General features: G+C 47.0%; 1 protein-coding gene across 2 annotated transcripts in view; it reads right to left on the minus strand.

Moving 5' to 3' along the window:
- Positions 1-18732, minus strand: part of PPP1R21 (protein phosphatase 1 regulatory subunit 21) — a 1307116-nt gene that overhangs the window by 890208 nt on the left and 398176 nt on the right. For both annotated transcript variants that reach the window (XM_069608410.1, XM_069608409.1), the window contains one exon: positions 7245-7394. In XM_069608410.1, the coding sequence (XP_069464511.1) occupies positions 7245-7394 (150 nt within the window). The remainder of the gene's footprint in view (positions 1-7244; positions 7395-18732) is intronic.

Here is an 18732-nt window from a genome sequence, read left to right on the forward strand (position 1 = left end):
ACGGTCAACTGTGGAAGATTATGGGGAAAGCTGGCATGTTGGGGGATCCTGACAGGTTTATTGAAGATGATCATGAAGCTACATGAGGAGACATGAATTAAAGTATGGCTTGATAGCAACGGCAGTACCTCTTGTTGGATAAACACAAAATTAGGCCTCAAACAAGGTTGTACTTTGGATGCATTGCTATTTAACCTGTATCTTTCTGACATGGGGCAAGCACTAACTAACTCCAGATGTTTACTACCTCGCCTGGGTAATCAAGAAATACAGTGGTTTGGCTAGGCCAATGACATTGTTATACTTGAGCTATCACCTGGTGGCTTACAACTTGCACTAGACAATCTCCTTTCTTTTTCTGAAGCAAACTCTCTTAGAATAAACACCACTAAAACCAAATGTATGGTGTTTAAGCCACCACACAAAAAAGGGACATCTGTTTCTTGGATTTTTAAAGGGGTCCCTATCGAAATCCTGAATGAATACATCTACTTGGGCATCGTATTCAATGCTAAACTAGTGGGTATTCCGCACACGAGTAAGCTTAAAATTTGCAGTGCTCAAACCTCGGGTGCCATACAGGCATTTGCTTCCAAAGGAGGGGGATACTGAGTGGGATCTGTGGTCAACCTATACACGATGAAGATCGCACCTATCATCTGCTACGCTGCAGAGGCATGGGCTCTCGATTCTATGGAGGCGATCTCCAGAATTGAGTCGATAACCCTCAAATGGTTACTACGTCTGCCGCTTTATGTGTCACTAGAAATGCTGTTACTTGAATTTGGCCTAATGCTTCTTAGTAAACGTATCATGCTGTTGAGTTCAGTCTTTCACTGGAAGCTAGCCTCTGCTGCGAGTAATACTCTCATGGGCTTGCTCTATTAGGCGATTGATACAAAACTCGAGTACATGAAATCCTCATCTCTGGGAGCCCTTAAACTTTTGTCTGAGCAATTGTTCGGGAAACTCACAATGGACCCTATTGAAATGAACCTTGGCCATTATAAACGTACAATGAGTAGGTTGCTGAAGGTACAGGTTCGAGATCAGCTGATCGCTGACTTGGCCTCCAAATCAACTGCTGAGTGCTTCTTTCCATATATACTGTAATGATAGTTAACACCAAATTATATACAGAACTTGATCGGAAATCACCTGTTATGGGTATATTTACGTATTAAATTCAACGCAGTGAACACATTTGAGATCACTGGCCGCTGGAACAATCTTGGAAGAAACTTTAGACTCTGCCGGTTTTGTGGTGAATCGTGCATAGAAACAGCGCAATACCTACTTTTTGATTGTGGTGCAATGGTGGCCCTGCGGCAGACAGTGATTATAGCCTCTGGCCTCCAGGTGATAAACACTAACAGGCTTTGGGACATATTCATATCTGGGAATATTGAGGGATGCTTAAGTCATTTCTCCAGTTTATGGAATGAAATTGCCCAGATAATAACAGTAGTTGAAACATGAACCAACTGTCCAATGTGATACATGGATGTCTGTGAATGCCCACTTCCTTTCCTTTTCATTCCCTCCCTTTTCTCTGCCTTATATTATGTGATGTATTAAAAAAGGTATTAATTTCACTACATAATAAATAAAAAATAAATACAAAAAAATAACAAGATAAATGCTGTAGCCACCTTTTATTCTCAAAAGGGTTCACAGCAGAGGCAAGCCAGGGAGTGATTAATTCCTACAGCAATGCCTGCACAAAAAAAGTTTATGGGGCTTGAGATTGGAAGCATGAAGTGAACCCTTCCTCGGAAGAAATGTTTTGAACATGTCCAGTTGCAGAAAAAAAATCTGATAGCCCAGCACAACTTAAAATTGATCTTATAGAATTAATTCATTAAAAGCCCCATGATCCTGAATGGCTTTCAAGGTCCCATGTAGGCTGCTCATATACCTGCACTTGCGATTAAAATCGCTGTTCAACTTTACTAACAATGGGAGCTTTCAAAACTATAAATCATCATTTACGAGTTAGCTGGGTATCATGAGACTTGTTAAGTATCAGCCCAATAAAATGTTGTGGCAATTTATTGTGATGAATGGCGTGCAGGTGTCGGTTCTTTCTGGTTTGATTCTATCCGTTTCCCATCTTTCCACTAGGTTTCCGGTTACCCTGCTAATGTGCTTATGGTTCTAGATGATAGTTGTTTGTTCCATTGGGTGGTAGTTTAACAGGTACCTATTTCCGTTGAGTGTGTGTTGGTGCATTATCCCTTGGTTTGCGTCTGTTCCCGGGTGTGGAGTTCTGAGCTTGTTCTGTTTTGGTTGTTAATTTTGTGTTTGTCTTTACTGGTGTGGGCCATTTTCTGATTGGGTTGGTTCTATGGTGGCTCTATCCCAGGGGATGGGGGACTATCACGGTGTCTGTCTTTTTCCCAAGGTTGGCACTGGCTGGCAGCGAGTAAGCCTGGCTGCCGGGGGCTAACCTCTCTAACTAAGGCTAACCCTGACTATCATGGACAAATTGGGGTTGGGTGACTGTCTTTGGCTCTCAGGGACAAAATTCTGTTGGTTAGTTGTATTGGGTTCACAATAGTGAAAGTCTTCCTGTGGGGTATATGTGGTGGTCTGCATGTAGGTCTTTGCTTGAGAGTTCTTGTTTGGCTGTCTCTCCTTGTGGGATCCTGTAATTTTATCGGGCTGTATCAGCTGTAAGGGAGGCATGGTATCACAAGTATGACACTGACACAAAAGGTACAATTTATAAAACCTTTATTGAAGTTTCAATGGGGTTGGAGAAAATCCTACTTTGCCCTTATAGCTAAGATGCGAGTAGCCTCGACCATCAAATATATAAAACAGTCCTAGTGGAGTCTGCCAAATCAAAATGGCCTATACGAACAAAACCGTAATGCCTGCCCTATATCTTGTACAAAAAGTGTGAAAGGGAGAATATGCAGAGGAAAGTCAGTGTTCAAATATAAAGAATAAATGTGGCTGAGTCAACTCTCCTCCCCACGTTGGACATCACGGAGTAAGGCGGTCCCTGTAGGCGAGATGACACACTCTGGCTCCGGTTCTTAACACAAAGGCAGTTCAAGACGTGGATCGAAGTCTGGCTGGCCTTCCACGTTAGAGTCTTACTTTCCAAAACACAGTTCACCAAAATGTTCACATCGGTCGGGCTCAGTCCTTTCACAGCAAAACAAAACACTTGCAGGGGTTCCCTTCCCCAAGCTTAATTTACCCCCCTTAAGGGATTCCCTTCCCTTTAATTATTATACCTTTGGTCTTCTCTCAGACGGGCTCGGACTGTTTTCTGATGTCGAAGACTTTTGAATGTGCATGGCCTTTTCCTACAGACCTGCGCAGGACCACTTCGACTTTCCAGCTTTCACCTCACTCCTACGTTATCTGCCCCAGTACTTCCTGGTCTGGGTAGTTCACTGTATTATGCACCAAAGTTCTATGTTCACCTTTTACTTTCCCCTGGGTCAATTTCAATCACTTTGCTTTTACAGTTCATTCACTTTATCGCTACAAACGTTTCACCTTTCGCTGAGACTTTCGAGTGGGCTACTTCCTTTCTCCGAAACACTCCATTACTCAGTATTGCTGACTTCACAGCTATCGTTACTTCAAGGTTCATTCGCAGGTCTGCCTTTCTTTGCATCTCATCCACACACATGCAGCCTTCAATTGAGCGTTATAATGTTGGCACTTTCATCTTTCTTTAGCACACACTGGTCTCTCACGTCACTTGCCAACTCAGCGGCTGCGTCTGTTTCTGTTTCTTTCTTGTCTTTACTGTCTTCCAGTTTACACAAAGGTTAGTACCACAGCCTTGGACACGCCTCCCCAACTCTGCCATTCACCCGGGAGGGTCGCTGGCATCCTTGAAACAATGCAGTCTTCTTGTTTAGGACTCGGCCTTCTCCACGTGTCTTACGTGGCCTTTTGGAGGCAACAACCTCCTGCAGGGAACTCCTGAGGTTCTCCACCCGTGGCTCTCGTCCCTCACTCCGTTGCTCTGGTCCAGTAGGTTCGCCTTCGCCCTGGACGTTCTGCTCATACTCGTGTTCCACCTTGCTCAGAGTGAGTTTCTATGTTCCGCCTTTTATCTGTGTGAGGAGAGCCAATTGGTATCAGATGTATGCACTTAAAGTCAAGTGCCTGACTTTGCCTGACCCAATTAGTGAGACATGTCCAATGCGATGTGTAAGAGTTAGCATTATTACTCTCAGTCACCCTCTCCCTCGGCCCAGTGTGTGTGGAAAGGGGAGTGGGGGAGTTGGCACACCAAAGAATCCTATGAATAGGAGGAATCATGGGTACGGGAAAGGGAGAAATACTGTGTCTCTCCACTGGCTGTCTCACCCCCACTCCCCAAAGACCCCTCACCCAGGCGATCCTCCCACACTCGTCCACCCCCAGGGTCTGGATCCAAAGGCAATGGCTGTGCACTGGCCACCTGAGGGCAAGAGAGATCCCCGGAGACTAGCAGGTGAGACACCCTTTGGTTACTCTCACAGATCACACTGGTGAGGACCTTCCTGTGTTGATCTGTGGTGGCCTGTGGTTATATCTTTCCTTTCGGCTGTCTATCCGTGTGGATTCCCGGAGTATTGTAGTTATATTTGTGTTTGTATCATGTTCACAGTTGCGACCGCCTCTGTGTGATGCCCTTTGGTTTGATCTTCTGTTGTGTAGAGCTGCAGTTTTGTTGTAGTGGTATCAGGTTTACCTCCCTGTGATGCCCTTGGTTTGATCTTCTCTTCGGAGGTCATATATAGTTGTCTCCCTCTGTGGGCTCAGATATTTCAATTGGGTTCAATAGAACCGAGAGCCTCCCTGCGGCGCACTGTGGTTAGTTCTTCCCTTTTGGGGTCCTTTGTGGCGGTCTCTCCTTGTGGGGTCCTGTGGCTTTTTAGTTGTATCTGGTTCACAGAGGCGGTGGCCTTCCTGTGGTGACCTGTGGTTTTGTAGTTGTATCGCATTCCCAAGGGCAAAAACCTCTTACCTGTAGAGGTTTGTGGTCGGGTGTATAGTTATTTCCATTTGAGGGCTTTAGTATTTTTTTATTTGTATAGTGATCAACAGTGGCGATAGCCTTCCTATGGTGTTCTGTGGTTAGTTCAGACGAAATCAACAGTAGCTATGCTGCAGTACTTTGCCTGAACCCAACAGTGGCTATAGTCTGAAACATCTCCTAGATTCAACAGTGGTTATACTCTTGGAGTTCTCTCAGATTCAACAGTTATTGTGCTCGGATGGTTCTTGTAGATTCCACAATGGCTATTTTCAGCGGGTGCTCCTAAAATCGACAGTGATTGTACTTGGATTGCCCTTCTAGATTCAACCGTGGTTATATTGTAAATACCACATGTATAAAACAGTGGCTATTCTCTGAAACTTCTCATATTACATTTAGTATACTAACATAAATGTCATGTTAGAATGGAAAGAGGTAAATATTAATCAACAATATCATACCAAGTTACACCACTGAAGAGGATGGACCTGGCAGAGAAAAAATATCATTGTCTAGTCCACGAGGTTATACCACCAAAAAATAAAGCCCTCTATGGCTGGGGTGTGCCATCTCACCTCACAACTGCACATGCAAGATGTTTTGGTTTTGATTGCCATTGACCGATTGATTACATGTGTCACACTGGTGGCTTGAGCCAGTACTTGCAAGAGAACACCCAGAAGGGAACACCCAGAATCGTTCCAGTGGTCACTCTTTCTCTTTCCTGTACTGGAATTATTGCTCAAAATAATTGAAGTCATCCATATTTATGGGATATCATCCCTGTGAAAGTAGCATACTGTTTACCAGTTTACAAGTTAAAATCTGTGCTAGGCACATACAAGACCATGCTATGCACGTGAGAACCTCCCTAGCATGTGCACACATCTTTAAAGTCCGGTCCTTTTCTTCACGCAGTCAGGAAGGAGCATCGGTTAGCAGCCAAGTAGTTTGCAACAAAACATTTATTTCTTTTTGCCTCTTGTTCATGTCTATGCCCCAATTATTGAGCGTTAAACACTCTGTTTCATGCAGCAAAGTGTTTTCAAATGCCAACCCAGATACCTTATATTTAGGGTTTATGCGAAGCCACCAAACCTATGTCCTCATTGATAAAATGTAATTCCAATTGGGTCTTGCAGTAGTGGTCAGCATCATAATACCAACATCTAAGCAGACAGGAATATATAAACATCTATGCCAATTACACCGATTTCAAAACCAGAAGAGGAGGGAGTGCCACAGTGAGCGGAGAATTATTTTGCACTCATTCTAAACATGGTGACAAGGGTACCGTAGAGTATTTGCATGGAGTAACTGCGGCATGACAACTAAGAGGAGGATTTGTCCATGGCAAACTGCTTTTTGCAATCGTGTTGCAGATTTGTGGCATCTGAACAGTTTATCCTATGAACTATCATATCACGCCACATTTTCTCCTTTAAAAGCTGTGTCTCGTCAGAAGAACAATTACAGGTGGTGCTGCACCATTTCTTTTTATCCGTCGTAGACTTACTTGGTGGAGAGTTTAACAGATGCTGTGGAGATAAAGTCCACGATTCTACTTGGATTTTCGATAAAATAGGTTCTTCAAAAATAAATACCCATGCAAAAATAACCTGCACACAATCCACTGAAAAACAAAGATATACCGGGATATGGAATATGAGGAGGGTGCATAGTTCCTTAGTGACACCCGAGGTCCCTGTGACAGGATCGGTCAATGCAGTACTTAACCTGCCACACCATCTGGTCACAAAGCACCTGAACCTATTTGGACATTTTCGTTCATCGGCTGCCATCCACCTCCAAGCCCAACACCATGGCTCACAACCACCATCCAGACAGAAGCATGCATCTAGCGAGAGATGCAGAAATGCTGAAAAGGGTGGTGTAATAAGTTAACATGCCTGCCAATGGATTGCTGTCTGAATTGCAAAGAGTCCCGCCTCAATTGGTCACCTGAAGATGAAATTACCTGGTGTAACAAAAAACTCTTTGCAAGTGGACACTTCCATTCTACTAATTAAAAGTACTTGTTATAAATATGCTCTCATCAGTAGCAATTTGAAAGCACAAAACTGGCGGAATAGGGCAATTGTCGCTTTGTATTAAAGTGTTAATTTCAGAAAACATTTCTTCAACACAAACTGAAGACTTGGGCGACTAAACCAACTCCTTAATGTCTGTTTTTATTTTCTCTAGGCATGAGCATTTCTATTTTTGAACAAAGATGCATTTAACTTACCTTTTGATGCAAAGGTGAGATGACATCAATGGCAGAGTCGATTGGAAATATCTGCACTCTTTGTTCGGTGTACGTATGGAAGTTTAACAGAGCCTTAACAAAATCTTGAACAAAGGACAGCGCCTGCCCAGCAAGGTCTCGCACCTTCAGCTAAAATACAAACATCAAACCTGTAAACAACACATGAATATAGATGCCATTATCCATATACATTTAAAAATCAAACCACATCAACTCACAGAAAGAACTATTATGAATGCTTTCAGAAGGCGGCAGAGGATTTACATTAAGTCAAAGAGAAACACAAAGTATAATGACATTTTCCTGAAGCAGGTTTGAACAATGAGGACATATTGCACTTGTATATGAAGAAATATGATACCGTGGCAGAAATGTGTTAAACGCTAAAACAGACCAAATAAAGAAGTAGTTAGGAATAAAAAATGAACTCTCGCATTATGGAACTTGGGGCCTTGCAGATGCTATATGTACAAATGGGTCATGTTAATTTTATGGCAAGACGGGCGTCAAGTATTATGCTCCACTTTCTATACTGATAACTTCCAGTCTCAGCATTTTAAATTATTTTCTTCTTAGTACCTTTGGGGTGGACCCTCAGAAAATCGGAGCAAGGGACGCGAGCCTGCATACCGGTTGTTGTGCCCCCTCTCACCATAGGGATTGTATTGGCCCAAACCGCACTCCCCAATTCTCCCTTGCCTTATCGTGATCGGCTGAGTTCTGACCAAGGATACTACCCAGGTTTACCCAGAGTGTGATGGGATTGGGAGAGTACCCCTAAAACACTAACTTACCTTACGCAAAAAGGGTGGGGTTTTTCTACAATGGTATCCATCCCATTGGATTTGCCAAAGCTTGTTCAAGACGGACTTTAAAGTCGTCCTGCTTTCTGCTCAGGCACTTACCGATAACCATGGCTATTGTGGCAGTAGGCCTACTTACTTTATAGGGAAAGACTGCTGAAGTTGACAAGCTTTATTGGGCAAGGTATATGGTATGGTTACTGATTTAAAGGCATTATTTCTCACTTTACTGCTTACAGTTTTCCTTGTTTAATTAATTTGAACTGCTTTCAAATGTTTGTAATTGTAAAGTGTGTGTGATCTGACTTTGAAATCACCAACTGTGTACATATATGTGTATAGAAGAACAAGTTACTCTCTTACCTGGTAACGTTCTTTCGATGGGATGGTCCGACGACATATTCCATATCTATGACAGATAATGTCCACAGCTGTGCTGCTTTGGAAAATTTTCGGCGTCCTGCGTCGATGACGTTGATGCGCCGTCCCCGAGGACCTCCTCCGACGGCACCCGATGTGATAAGTAGGACGCACGACGCCCGTAGCCTCAGTTGTAGTTTTTTCCCCAGAACGTGTGACACCAGTTTTCTGCCAGTCAGACACACAAGGCCTTGCGGAACGCAAGCTGCAATCACTTAAGAAATTCTGCAGCGGGGAAGGTAGGGAGGGAGCGATATGGAATACGTCGTCGGACCATCCCATCGAAAGAACGTTACCAGGTAACAGAGTAACTTGTTCTTCGGGGGGATTGGGTACTCGGACGTATTCCATATCTATGACAGACTCCCAAAGCACTACCGAGCAAGGAGGTGGGAAAAGAATTTAGAACACAAATTTAGCATGCCCAATCGAATTGCGGAATAAAGGACTGCCTTGCCTTGTGGAGGAGGATAGAGCGCCGGAAGAACCACCTTCTGGCTCAAATGAAATTCCGAAACCACCTTCGGAAGAAAGGAAGGATGAACTCGAAGGACAACCCTGTCCTTATGAAACACAGTGAAGGGTGGCTTATCTGAAAGTGCCTGTAACTCACTCACTCTGCGAGCGGAAGTAACCGCAACCAAAAACACAGTTTTAAGAGTTAACAGCCTCAAAGGGCAAGAATGCAAAGGCTCAAACTGAGCACCCATAAGAAACTTAAGAACAAGGTTCAAATCCCAACCGGGCAACAGAAAAGGTTACTGAGGAAACACATTAGTGAGCCCTTTTAAAAACTGAGAAATTAAAGGAATCTTAAAATAGGAACATTCTTCAGACGAGCGCTTAAATATGGACAGCGTCGCCAGGTAACCTTTAATGGTACCCACTTGCAAGCCCCTGTGGGCCAAGGAAAGCAAAAAAGACAGAACCATGGGAATGTCACACTCAAAAGGATCCACATTCTTAACTCTGCACCAGTCGCAGAACTTACGGCAACGGTAGAGACTTTGTTGCCGGCCGCCTGGCCAAGAGCAACACCTCCAACACGTCTTCAGGGAGGTCCCAATTCTTATACCTCAATCTTTCAGAAGCCAAGCGGGAAGGTTGAGGGATCTGACCTCTGGATGGAGAACCTGACCCCCCTCCCGTGAGAGCAGATCGTCTCGGTAGGGAAGACGACGCGGAGGGCAGATGGACAAGTCGAGAAGGTCCGGGTTCCACGTCCTCCGAGCCAACGCCGGAGCAATGAGGATCATCCGGGAACCGAACCTCCGTAACCTCCGCAGTACTTGCGGGATGACGGGGACTGGAGGAAACGTGTACAGCAGTGGGAACGACCACTCCACCACGAACGCGTCTCCTAAGGCTCCTTTTGGAGGAAATTCCCACAAGCAAAACCTTTCGCACTCCCGGTTGACACTGGAGGCAAAGAGATCCACTTGAGGGGTCCCCCAAAGGGCGAAGATCTCCAGGAGAATCTCCTGAGCCAGCTCCCACTCGTGAGAGATCGTGCTCTGCCTGCTCAGAGCGTCCGCTGTCTCGTTGTCGTCCCCGGCCAGATGAACAGCCGAGATCGAAACTTCCTGCTGGATGGCCCAGAACTCGAGCTGCATCGCCTCCCTACACAGAGGAAGTGACCCTGCCCCCCTTTTTGTTGAGGTAGTGCATGGCCACCGTGTTATCCGTTAGGATCAGGATACTCTTTCCTCGCACAGTCGGCAGAAAAGCCTTCAGGGCTAGCCTGACGGCCCTCAGCTCTAAACAGATTGATATGGAGTCTGGGCTCAGACGTAGACCAACGACCGCTGACTGTCAACTTGTTGGCATGAGCTCCCCATCCCGTGAGGGATGCGTCCGTCACGATCGTCACCTCTGGCCAGGGAAGCCAAAACGGGGCCCCCCTTCATCAGATTGCCTTCGAATGCCCACCACAGAAGGTCCTGGGCGACCGAGGGCGGCACCTGAACAGGGTCCGACATCCTGCCGGAAGATTGCGACCACTGCATCTTGAGTGCCCACTGCAAAGATCTCAACCGCAGAGGAGCCTCTGGCACCAGAAGAATGCAGGATGCCATGAGGCCGAGCAACCTCAAGAACTCGAATGCTGGGAGCGTCTGGGCAAGTTGAAACTTGTGCACCATCTGCTGAATGTGAAGAGCCCTCACCTGGGGAGGAAAAAAACAGCCCAAGAGATGTGTCGAGCACTGCTCTGATGTACTGGAGCCGCTGTGTTGGCGTCAAATGGGACTTCTTTAAATTGAGGGAGAAGCCCAGCTTGTGAAGGGAGTGGCAGGTGACGGACAGATGATCCAGGACTTGCTCGGGAGAGCTGCCCCTGATCAACCAATCATCCAGGTAGGGATAGACATGAATCCCCCTTTCCTGAGATGCGCTGCCACCACCATGAGCTTGGTGAAAACCCTCGGGCAGAGGTCAATCCGAAGGGCAGGACTCGAAACTGAAAGTGCGAGTCGCCAACCGCGAACCTCAGGTACTTCTTGTGCTTGGGATGGATATGCCCATGGAAGTAAGCGTCCTTGAGGTCGAGAGACACCAACCAGTCCTGAAGTTGAAGGGCATGGAGGACTTGAGAGAGAGTAACCATCTTGAACTTGTCCTTCTTGAGGAGTTTGGTCAAGCTGCGCAAGTCCATGATGGGTCTCAATCCCCCGTCTTTCTTCGAAATCAAAAAATAAGGTGAATACCATCCCTTGTTCTTCTCCGCTACAGGCACCAGTTCTATGGTGCCTTTCTCCAGCAGGGCTTGAATTTCCTGCGCAAGGAGCGGATCCGGACTCTTCAAAGAGAGGTTCCCAGGTGGATTGTCGTGAGGCCTCTGCCGAAAGGGAAGACAGTAGCCGTGGGTTATGATCTCCAGAACCCACACATCTGAAGTAATGGCATGCCACTCTACAAGATGCTGCGCCAGCCTTCCCCCAACCGGCGAACCATGGGACCTGGCCTCATGACTGAGCTGAAGTGGCTGCGGCGTTGCCTGAGGGCAAAGAGGCAACTGCCCGAGCGGCCTTGGCACCTCGAGTACCCTGTTTTCCGCCTCTGGCACTCTTACGGTGACCCCTTTGACTGACAGCTCCTCTCGCTTTACTGAAGGACGAGTAATAGCAAAAGGAACCACCCCTACATTGTTGTCCCCTAGGACGAAAAGGCGGAGGTTGTCGAACTGCAGCACCCAACGACTTCGCTGCAGCTTTAGAGGTCTGCAACCTCTCAAGGCTCTCGTCAGCCTTGCTGCCGAAAAGATGTTCACCGTCAAAGGGCATGTTGAGGAGCCGGGACTGCACATCAGGAGCGAACCCCGACTTCCGCAACCATGCCAACCTGCGTATTACGGTGCTCGCCGCCATGGACCGGCTGACACAATCTGCCATGTCCAAACCCGACTGAACGGCCTCACACATGGCATCCTTGCCCTCCTGAACCATAGCAAGGAAACCATACCGTTCGTCCCTTTCGGGAATAGGGTCAGCCGCTAAGGAAACACAGTTCCACAGAGTGTGTGTGAAACGAGACAAGGCACATACGGAGTTGGCCGCCTGAAGCGCCATAACCCCTGAAGAAAACACTTTCTTCGCCCAGCCATCAAAACGTTTGTCGTCCCTATCTGGAGGGACGGTAGGACACGACGCCTGATTTGCCGGGGCCGTAGCCGCCTGCACCACCAAACTCTCCGGAGTGGGGTGCCTGGACAAGTAGCAGGGGTCGCTACTGGCTGGACGGTATTTTCGCGACAAAGACTTGCCTACTGGCGGGAGACTCTCCGGAGCAGTCCAAGCCGCCGCCACCCTTCTCTGCAGAGCCATATGAAACGGCAGTACCGGGTCAGTGGGGGGATCAAGATGAAGGATGTCCGTGAGATCATCCTAAACAAACTCCCCTGGCGGAGCCGATCATCCCAAGTACTCGGTGACCCGAGACATAAGAGGCCGGTACGAAGAATCGGCATGAGTGCCAGGCTCCGGCCTACAAAACTCCACCTCTGGAGAGGTGTCCAGTCCACTGGCATCATGCAGTGACTGCCTCAGGTCATCAAATTGGCTATGGCCCGAGAGAAGCTCATCAGGCACCGAAACCAAGCCCTCATCACCCTCTGAAATGTACTCCAGGCGGTGAGAGGAAGACACCTGGGGACCAAAGCTATGCCTGACCTTAGCCAGAGCCTTTCTAGGGGCTACGCCCGTGCCACAGGGCCCCTCTGACACCACCGCCTCAAAAGGCGTCTAGGGCGCCGAACGAGTTGGCGCCAGCTTCGAGAGAATCGGCGTTGAGCGAATCGGCATCAGCCGCAGCGCCGCCAGCACCGAGGGCTCCGAGCGTGTCCTTTGACGATCTAGGCGCCGACAGCATCGACGACCGCCTCGAAAGCGCAGCCTGGAGAGAGGTCGTCGACGACCTCGGCGCCACGGGCGTCGGCGTCTTCCTCGAAGACGGCACAGGATCACACGGTCTCGAGCGCGTCGAGGACCAGGACCTGGAACGGGCATGGCGAGAACGGTTACCCTTGTCCGAGCGGGACCTCTCCCGCAAACCGTGCCGACCACCCGAGCCCGAAGGCGTGCGAGCGGTGTCTCTCGACCGATCACAACCTACCCCACTCGGAGGTGCGGACGGACCGGTGCCCTGCGATTCAAGAATCGCCAACATCTTCTTCCCGAAGGAAGCCCATTCCTCCGATGTCGCTTGCATGGTGGGATAAGCGACCCGCCGACGGGCGGAGTCCTCGGAAGAGGACGGGGAAGGTGACCGATGCCGGCGCTTCCGGGAATGCCTCAAAGAGGCAGAGGAGTGGCGAGACCGACTCCTGGAAGGAGACCCACTGGACCTAGCGACGATGACGCAGAGAGTCGCCTCTCGAATCATCCGTTGAAAGCCCCACAGACCTCGACTTCCTGGGCTTAGACACCCTACCTACTGACAACTTCTTCTTGCGCTCCCACAAGGCCTTGGCCGTAGTCAACTGGCAGTCGACACAGTCCGTGTCATGGGCCTCCCCGAAGCATCAGAGGCAGGCGTCGTGCGAGTCCGTTACCGACATCTTGGACCCACAGTGCCTGCAGGCGGGGTTGAAGACGAGGTAGACATCGTCAGGAACAGGTTTTCACAAAAACCAAACAGGTTCAAAGAACCGAGAAGAATACAACAAACTCCAAAGTGTCGAGGCGTACCGAGATTCAGGAAGCGAACATGTTCGCGGAAAACACGGAACTGAGGCTACGGGCGTCGTGCGTCCTACTTATCACATCGGGTGACGTTGGCCGTCGGAGGAGGTCCTCGGGGACGGCGCATCGACGTCATCGACGCAGGACGCAGACGCCTAAAATTTTCCGAAGCAGCACAGCTGTGGACATTATCTGTCATAGATATGGAATACGTCGGAGGACCCAATCCCCTCGAAGTGTATTTTAGGGATAACTGCTTGACTTCTACTTTTTTAATGAAAGCTTTTTGGCTCAATTAACAAACCTTTCGCTTATGACAATTACAACGACACAGAAATAAAATAAAAAGAGAAGAAAGAAAAACAAGAAAAGAAAAAAGAAAAAAAACAACCTTCGTCATGTACAATTATCATAAAACCTAAAAACAAGCAAGCAAAGGCGAATCTATAAAAATTAATTTCCTGTATATAACATGTTGCTAATATGATAAAAACTTAAGGGGCAGACTTAAAAAAATAATCTCCCCTGTTTTCTCTATATTTAAAAACACTAATTTCTTTTAACACCTTAGCTCGGATGATACTAAAAATATTCATTTCACTATTTGATTTAAAACTCATCAAAATAATCAGGATACTAACTTAATTCTCTTTAAAAATGATAAAACAGCTATCGTAATACTCGTTTTTTGGCAGCTTCAAAGCAAGGCCCTCATTTCTGTGTCACTGTAAGAAGGAAATCGTACTCTAATATGTCCTAGACAAATACCTTTCACATCTGTCAATTTTGGACATTCAATTAAAATATGTAACAAAGACTCGAACTGAACAGGCGACACGCTACAAACACGTCATACAAAATCTAAATTGGCCTGAGAGCCCTGGACTGCCCAGGAGGGAACGATGTTTAGTCATAGGGCCTCATTACGACCCAGGCGGTAGGGGGTTAACGGCACCGGTAGAGCTGCCAGCACCGTTAACCCCCTACCGCCTCATTATGAGGTCTGCTCATGGGACCCGCTAAGGACGCCTGGTAAAACCAGGACGTCCTTAGCGGGTCCTGCAAGCAGACCAGGATGCTAACAACGGGCCCATCATTAACAGGCCCGTTTTTAGCATCCTCCCCATTCCCATTGAGCCCCAAGGGGGCTCGAATGGGGATGGGGATGTACCAGATGTACTGGGTCCGGGTTCCTTGAATGGGGAAATACCTGGCCCTCCAATCTCGGAATGGCCTGGTATTTCCCCATTCAATGAACCCGGTATGTGGGTTGCTGGAATGAGTCCCATAGTCTTAAGAAAATACGTCTGGAAACCTACTAAAATATTTCAGCATATCGCCCAACTGTTTACGCTCTTCTTCCAGAAGATGTTTTCAAGTAAATTCCGTAGCGCATTAATGGATACATATTACTACTTAAGCTCCATAAGTGAGTCTAGGGACTACTTTTTGCCTATAAACCAGAATAACTGGCTGGACACAAAAACGTCCATATTTCTTATGTATAGCTAATCCGTGTGTTGCCAGAGCACCTGCCCTTACTTTCAAGGTTGACACATTAAAGAGGTTCCTTGGGCTCGTGTTCATGTTAAATCCCAGACATCTATACGATTCAACACAATCTACCTGCTTGCCAGAGATCTCAATTTAAAACCTTAATGCTTATTTACCACAGCCGATTCCAGAACCATCACCAATTTTGTCACATTTATTTTTAAATAGTTGTCCTCTGCAAAAGACTGAAGGGTGTTCAAAAGTCTCTGCAGCTCTTTTGCCATTTGGTCTAACAAGGCCAAATCACCTGCATATAAAATACCATTGCCGAGGACCCCATTTCAACCTAGGTGGAAAAGCTCGCGCCTCTGACAAAGCCGGGCCAAAATCACCGATATACAGATTAAATAAAGCAGGGGACAGGATGCACACCTGCTTTATACCTCGACCCGTAGGATTCAGGCATACTCTAAAGGAGGTTTCACAGTATAAATCCTTCATGATTGCAAGGAGGTGGGCCAGGCAATTCCAACTGGATAGTTTATTCCACAATCTGTGTCTATCTACATTATCAAAAACCAGTTGGAAGTCAATGAAGGTGTTGTGAAGTGCTTGTTGGTGTGTGTAAACTGTATGTGCGTTATTGGAAAGGAAGGAGATGTGTTGTGAAGTGCTTGTCTGTGAATGTGAGAGCATGTGTTGTCATGTGGAATGTTTGGTGATGAATGCTGTATGAAGGTTCTATCTTGTGTCAGTTGAGCCTGGGTGATGGGACCATGTGGTTGCCTTATCTGTTAGCTTAATGTAATTAGCAATAAAGTATATGTCAAGAAGCTACAGAAGAGTCCGGACTTACGTTATTACACTGGCGTTGAGGATTACTGAGAACCTACATAAAAAAAGGAGACTGCTGAGGGGGAAAGAAGGAACCACTGCCCCCCCAAGGAGGAACAAGTAAGTCCCATCACCCAGGGCAAGTAAAGGAGGAAACCAGCGCTGATAAGGGCCTTAGAGCTTCAAGTGAAGCAGAAGCAAAGTGAATGGGGCAAGAAGTGAAGCCTCTAGTACATTGAAGCCCGAAAGTGAAGGAGGCCCCAGTGCTCAGACCCCAAAACCAGAAATTTTAACAGAGGCAAATCCTCATGAGTGAATGGCGCTACGCAAGAGAAGTTTCAGTTGAAGTAAGGCGCGAGCGGGTGAGAAATAGGAGTGCAGCTGCAATAAGGAGCCGCTAGGTGAAAAGGGCGATCTGAGTGTGCTTCAAAGTGAGAGCGGCCCCAATGTGAGAAGCAAGGCGGAGAGGAGAAATTCTGTCGTGGGCAAGAGGGGCTGACGGAGTGCATAATGTTGAAATAGGTTGGACTTGCCTGTACGGCAGTTGGCGATGCCACGGAGGTGTATGTGTGTGTGCGGTCCCCAAGATGAAATGATGTCACAGATGGTCAAGGGGAGCTGGCGTTAGCGCAGTACGCTCAGTACCAACGTTTCCCGCTGTGACCGTGGCTCATTGCAACTGTGGAGCGAGCAATCAGGAGGAGCCCGTTTCTTACGTTGAAAGGTGTTCAAGTAAAGGACTTTGCAACGTATGTACCATGCGCAGGAAGAAGGTCACTGCTAATCCTAGGGAAGGGTTAAATGTAAAGTGACGGAAAGGGGGGCACCGTTGCGGGTTAACAAAAGAAGGCGCACATAACTCAAAAGAATAAATACAAGACGTTATGTGTGTTCCGGCATAAGAGGTGCTGCATTTCAAGTGGCTGGAAAATATAATACGGAGCGCCGGTCCGAGGCCAGATTTAAAGAAGTGAAGTGCATGTGGAAGAAACGCCATCAAGAAGAAGAGATGTCATATGTGAAGTGAAGTGCATGAGGAAGAAAAGCCATCAAGGAGAGGTGTCGTATGTAACGCTGTCATGTATCCTTTAAAGTAGGAAATGTACGGAGGCCTTGTAGAGGCTTTGTACATGTTATAGTATTGTTATTAAGAATACGTAATGCAAGATCTGTAGTCGTATGAGGATACAATGGTAGTGAGAGTGTGCATGTGTGGTCCACAAGTAATGTTTAAGAGTTACTGATGGTAGTCTAACGTTTTGAGGATTTACAGATATAAATGGACTTTCATGGACTTCATACAATATAAGCAATTACTTTAAGTGAGTAAGGTGGAAGTGCACAATGCATCCTGGTGATTCAAGAAAGAGGCTCTGAATGAGATGGAAGTAACTTCTTGAGGAATTCTAGGATTACGTTGCCCAAAGCAACATGGACTTTTAGTTTTAGAATTTCAAAAATATGTGCAAAGTCTAAAGGTAGGCTGCAATAAGGCAGCACAGACTTTTAGGGCTACATATCCGATGGTAGATTTTGGTAAGATTTATATTGTAATGCAAAATGAGGTGGAAGTGAGTCGTCAATGTTGAAAAGTGTGGGATAGAGTCCCACCAATGTGAAGTCTGCGTGTAGCAGGGATAGCGTCCCATTTGAGTTGCAGGGATAGCGTCCCAAGTGTGTAGCATGAATAGCGTTCTAATTAAAGTATAGGGATAACGTCCCATTTGAGGGATAGTGTCCCATTTGAAGTATAGGGATACCGTCCCAGAGTAGGGATAGCATCCCAGATTAAGGATAGCGTCCCAGTGCAATAGGTCTGAAGTGGGTATAGGGATCCGTCCGGAGTATGGATAGCGTCCCAGAGTAGGGATAGCGTTCCTAGGGATAGTGTCCCAGTAAAGTGATGTGTGGGGATAGCGTCCCATTTGAGGTGATGGGATAGCGTCCCAAAAATGTTTTCTTTTGAGTTGTATCCCAGAGTAGGGATAGCGTCACAAAGTAAGGATAGCGTCCCTGTGTGGTAAGTCTGAAATTGATATAGGGATTCCGTCCCAGAGTAGGGATAGCATCCCAGAGTAGGGATAGCGTCCAAGTGCAGTAAGTATGAAGTTGGTATAGGGATTCCGCCCCAGAGTAGGGATAGCGTCCCAGAGTAGGGATGGCGTCCCAGAGTAGGGATGGCGTCCCAGAGTAGGGATGGCGTCCCAGAGTAGGGATGGCGTCCCAGAGTAGGGATGGTGTTCCTAGGGATAGCGTCCCAGTAAAGTGATGTGTGGGGTTAGCATCCCATTTGAGGTGATGGGATAGCGTCCCAGAAATGTTTTCTTTTGAGTTGTATCTCTCAATAAAAAGATGCACGGTGTGGATGTTTGTGTGGGTTTCTCGTGTCTGTTTACAGCGCTGGTGTGGTATTTGGAAAGGAGGGGGTGTGTGTGGTGATGTGATTGTTGGTGAGTGTCAAGTGTATGTGCATTATTGGAAAGGAAGGAGATGTGTTGTGAAGTGCTTGTCTGTGAATGTGAGAGCCTGTGATGTCATGTGGAATGCATGCTGTATGAAGGTTCTATCTTGTGTCAGTTGAGCCTGGGTGATGGGACCCAGTGGTTGCCTTATCTGTTAGCTTAATGTAACTAGCAATAAAGTATATGTCGAAAAGCTACAGAACAGTCAGGATTTACGCTATTACAGAAGGCCATAAACACTTTTCCCACTACCCAGAACACTATCTTCCAGTATATT

The sequence above is a fragment of the Ambystoma mexicanum genome, chromosome 4q (genome assembly GCF_040938575.1).
Source record: "Ambystoma mexicanum isolate Mex_15411 chromosome 4q, UKY_AmexF1_1, whole genome shotgun sequence".
Lineage (NCBI taxonomy): Eukaryota > Metazoa > Chordata > Amphibia > Caudata > Ambystomatidae > Ambystoma > Ambystoma mexicanum.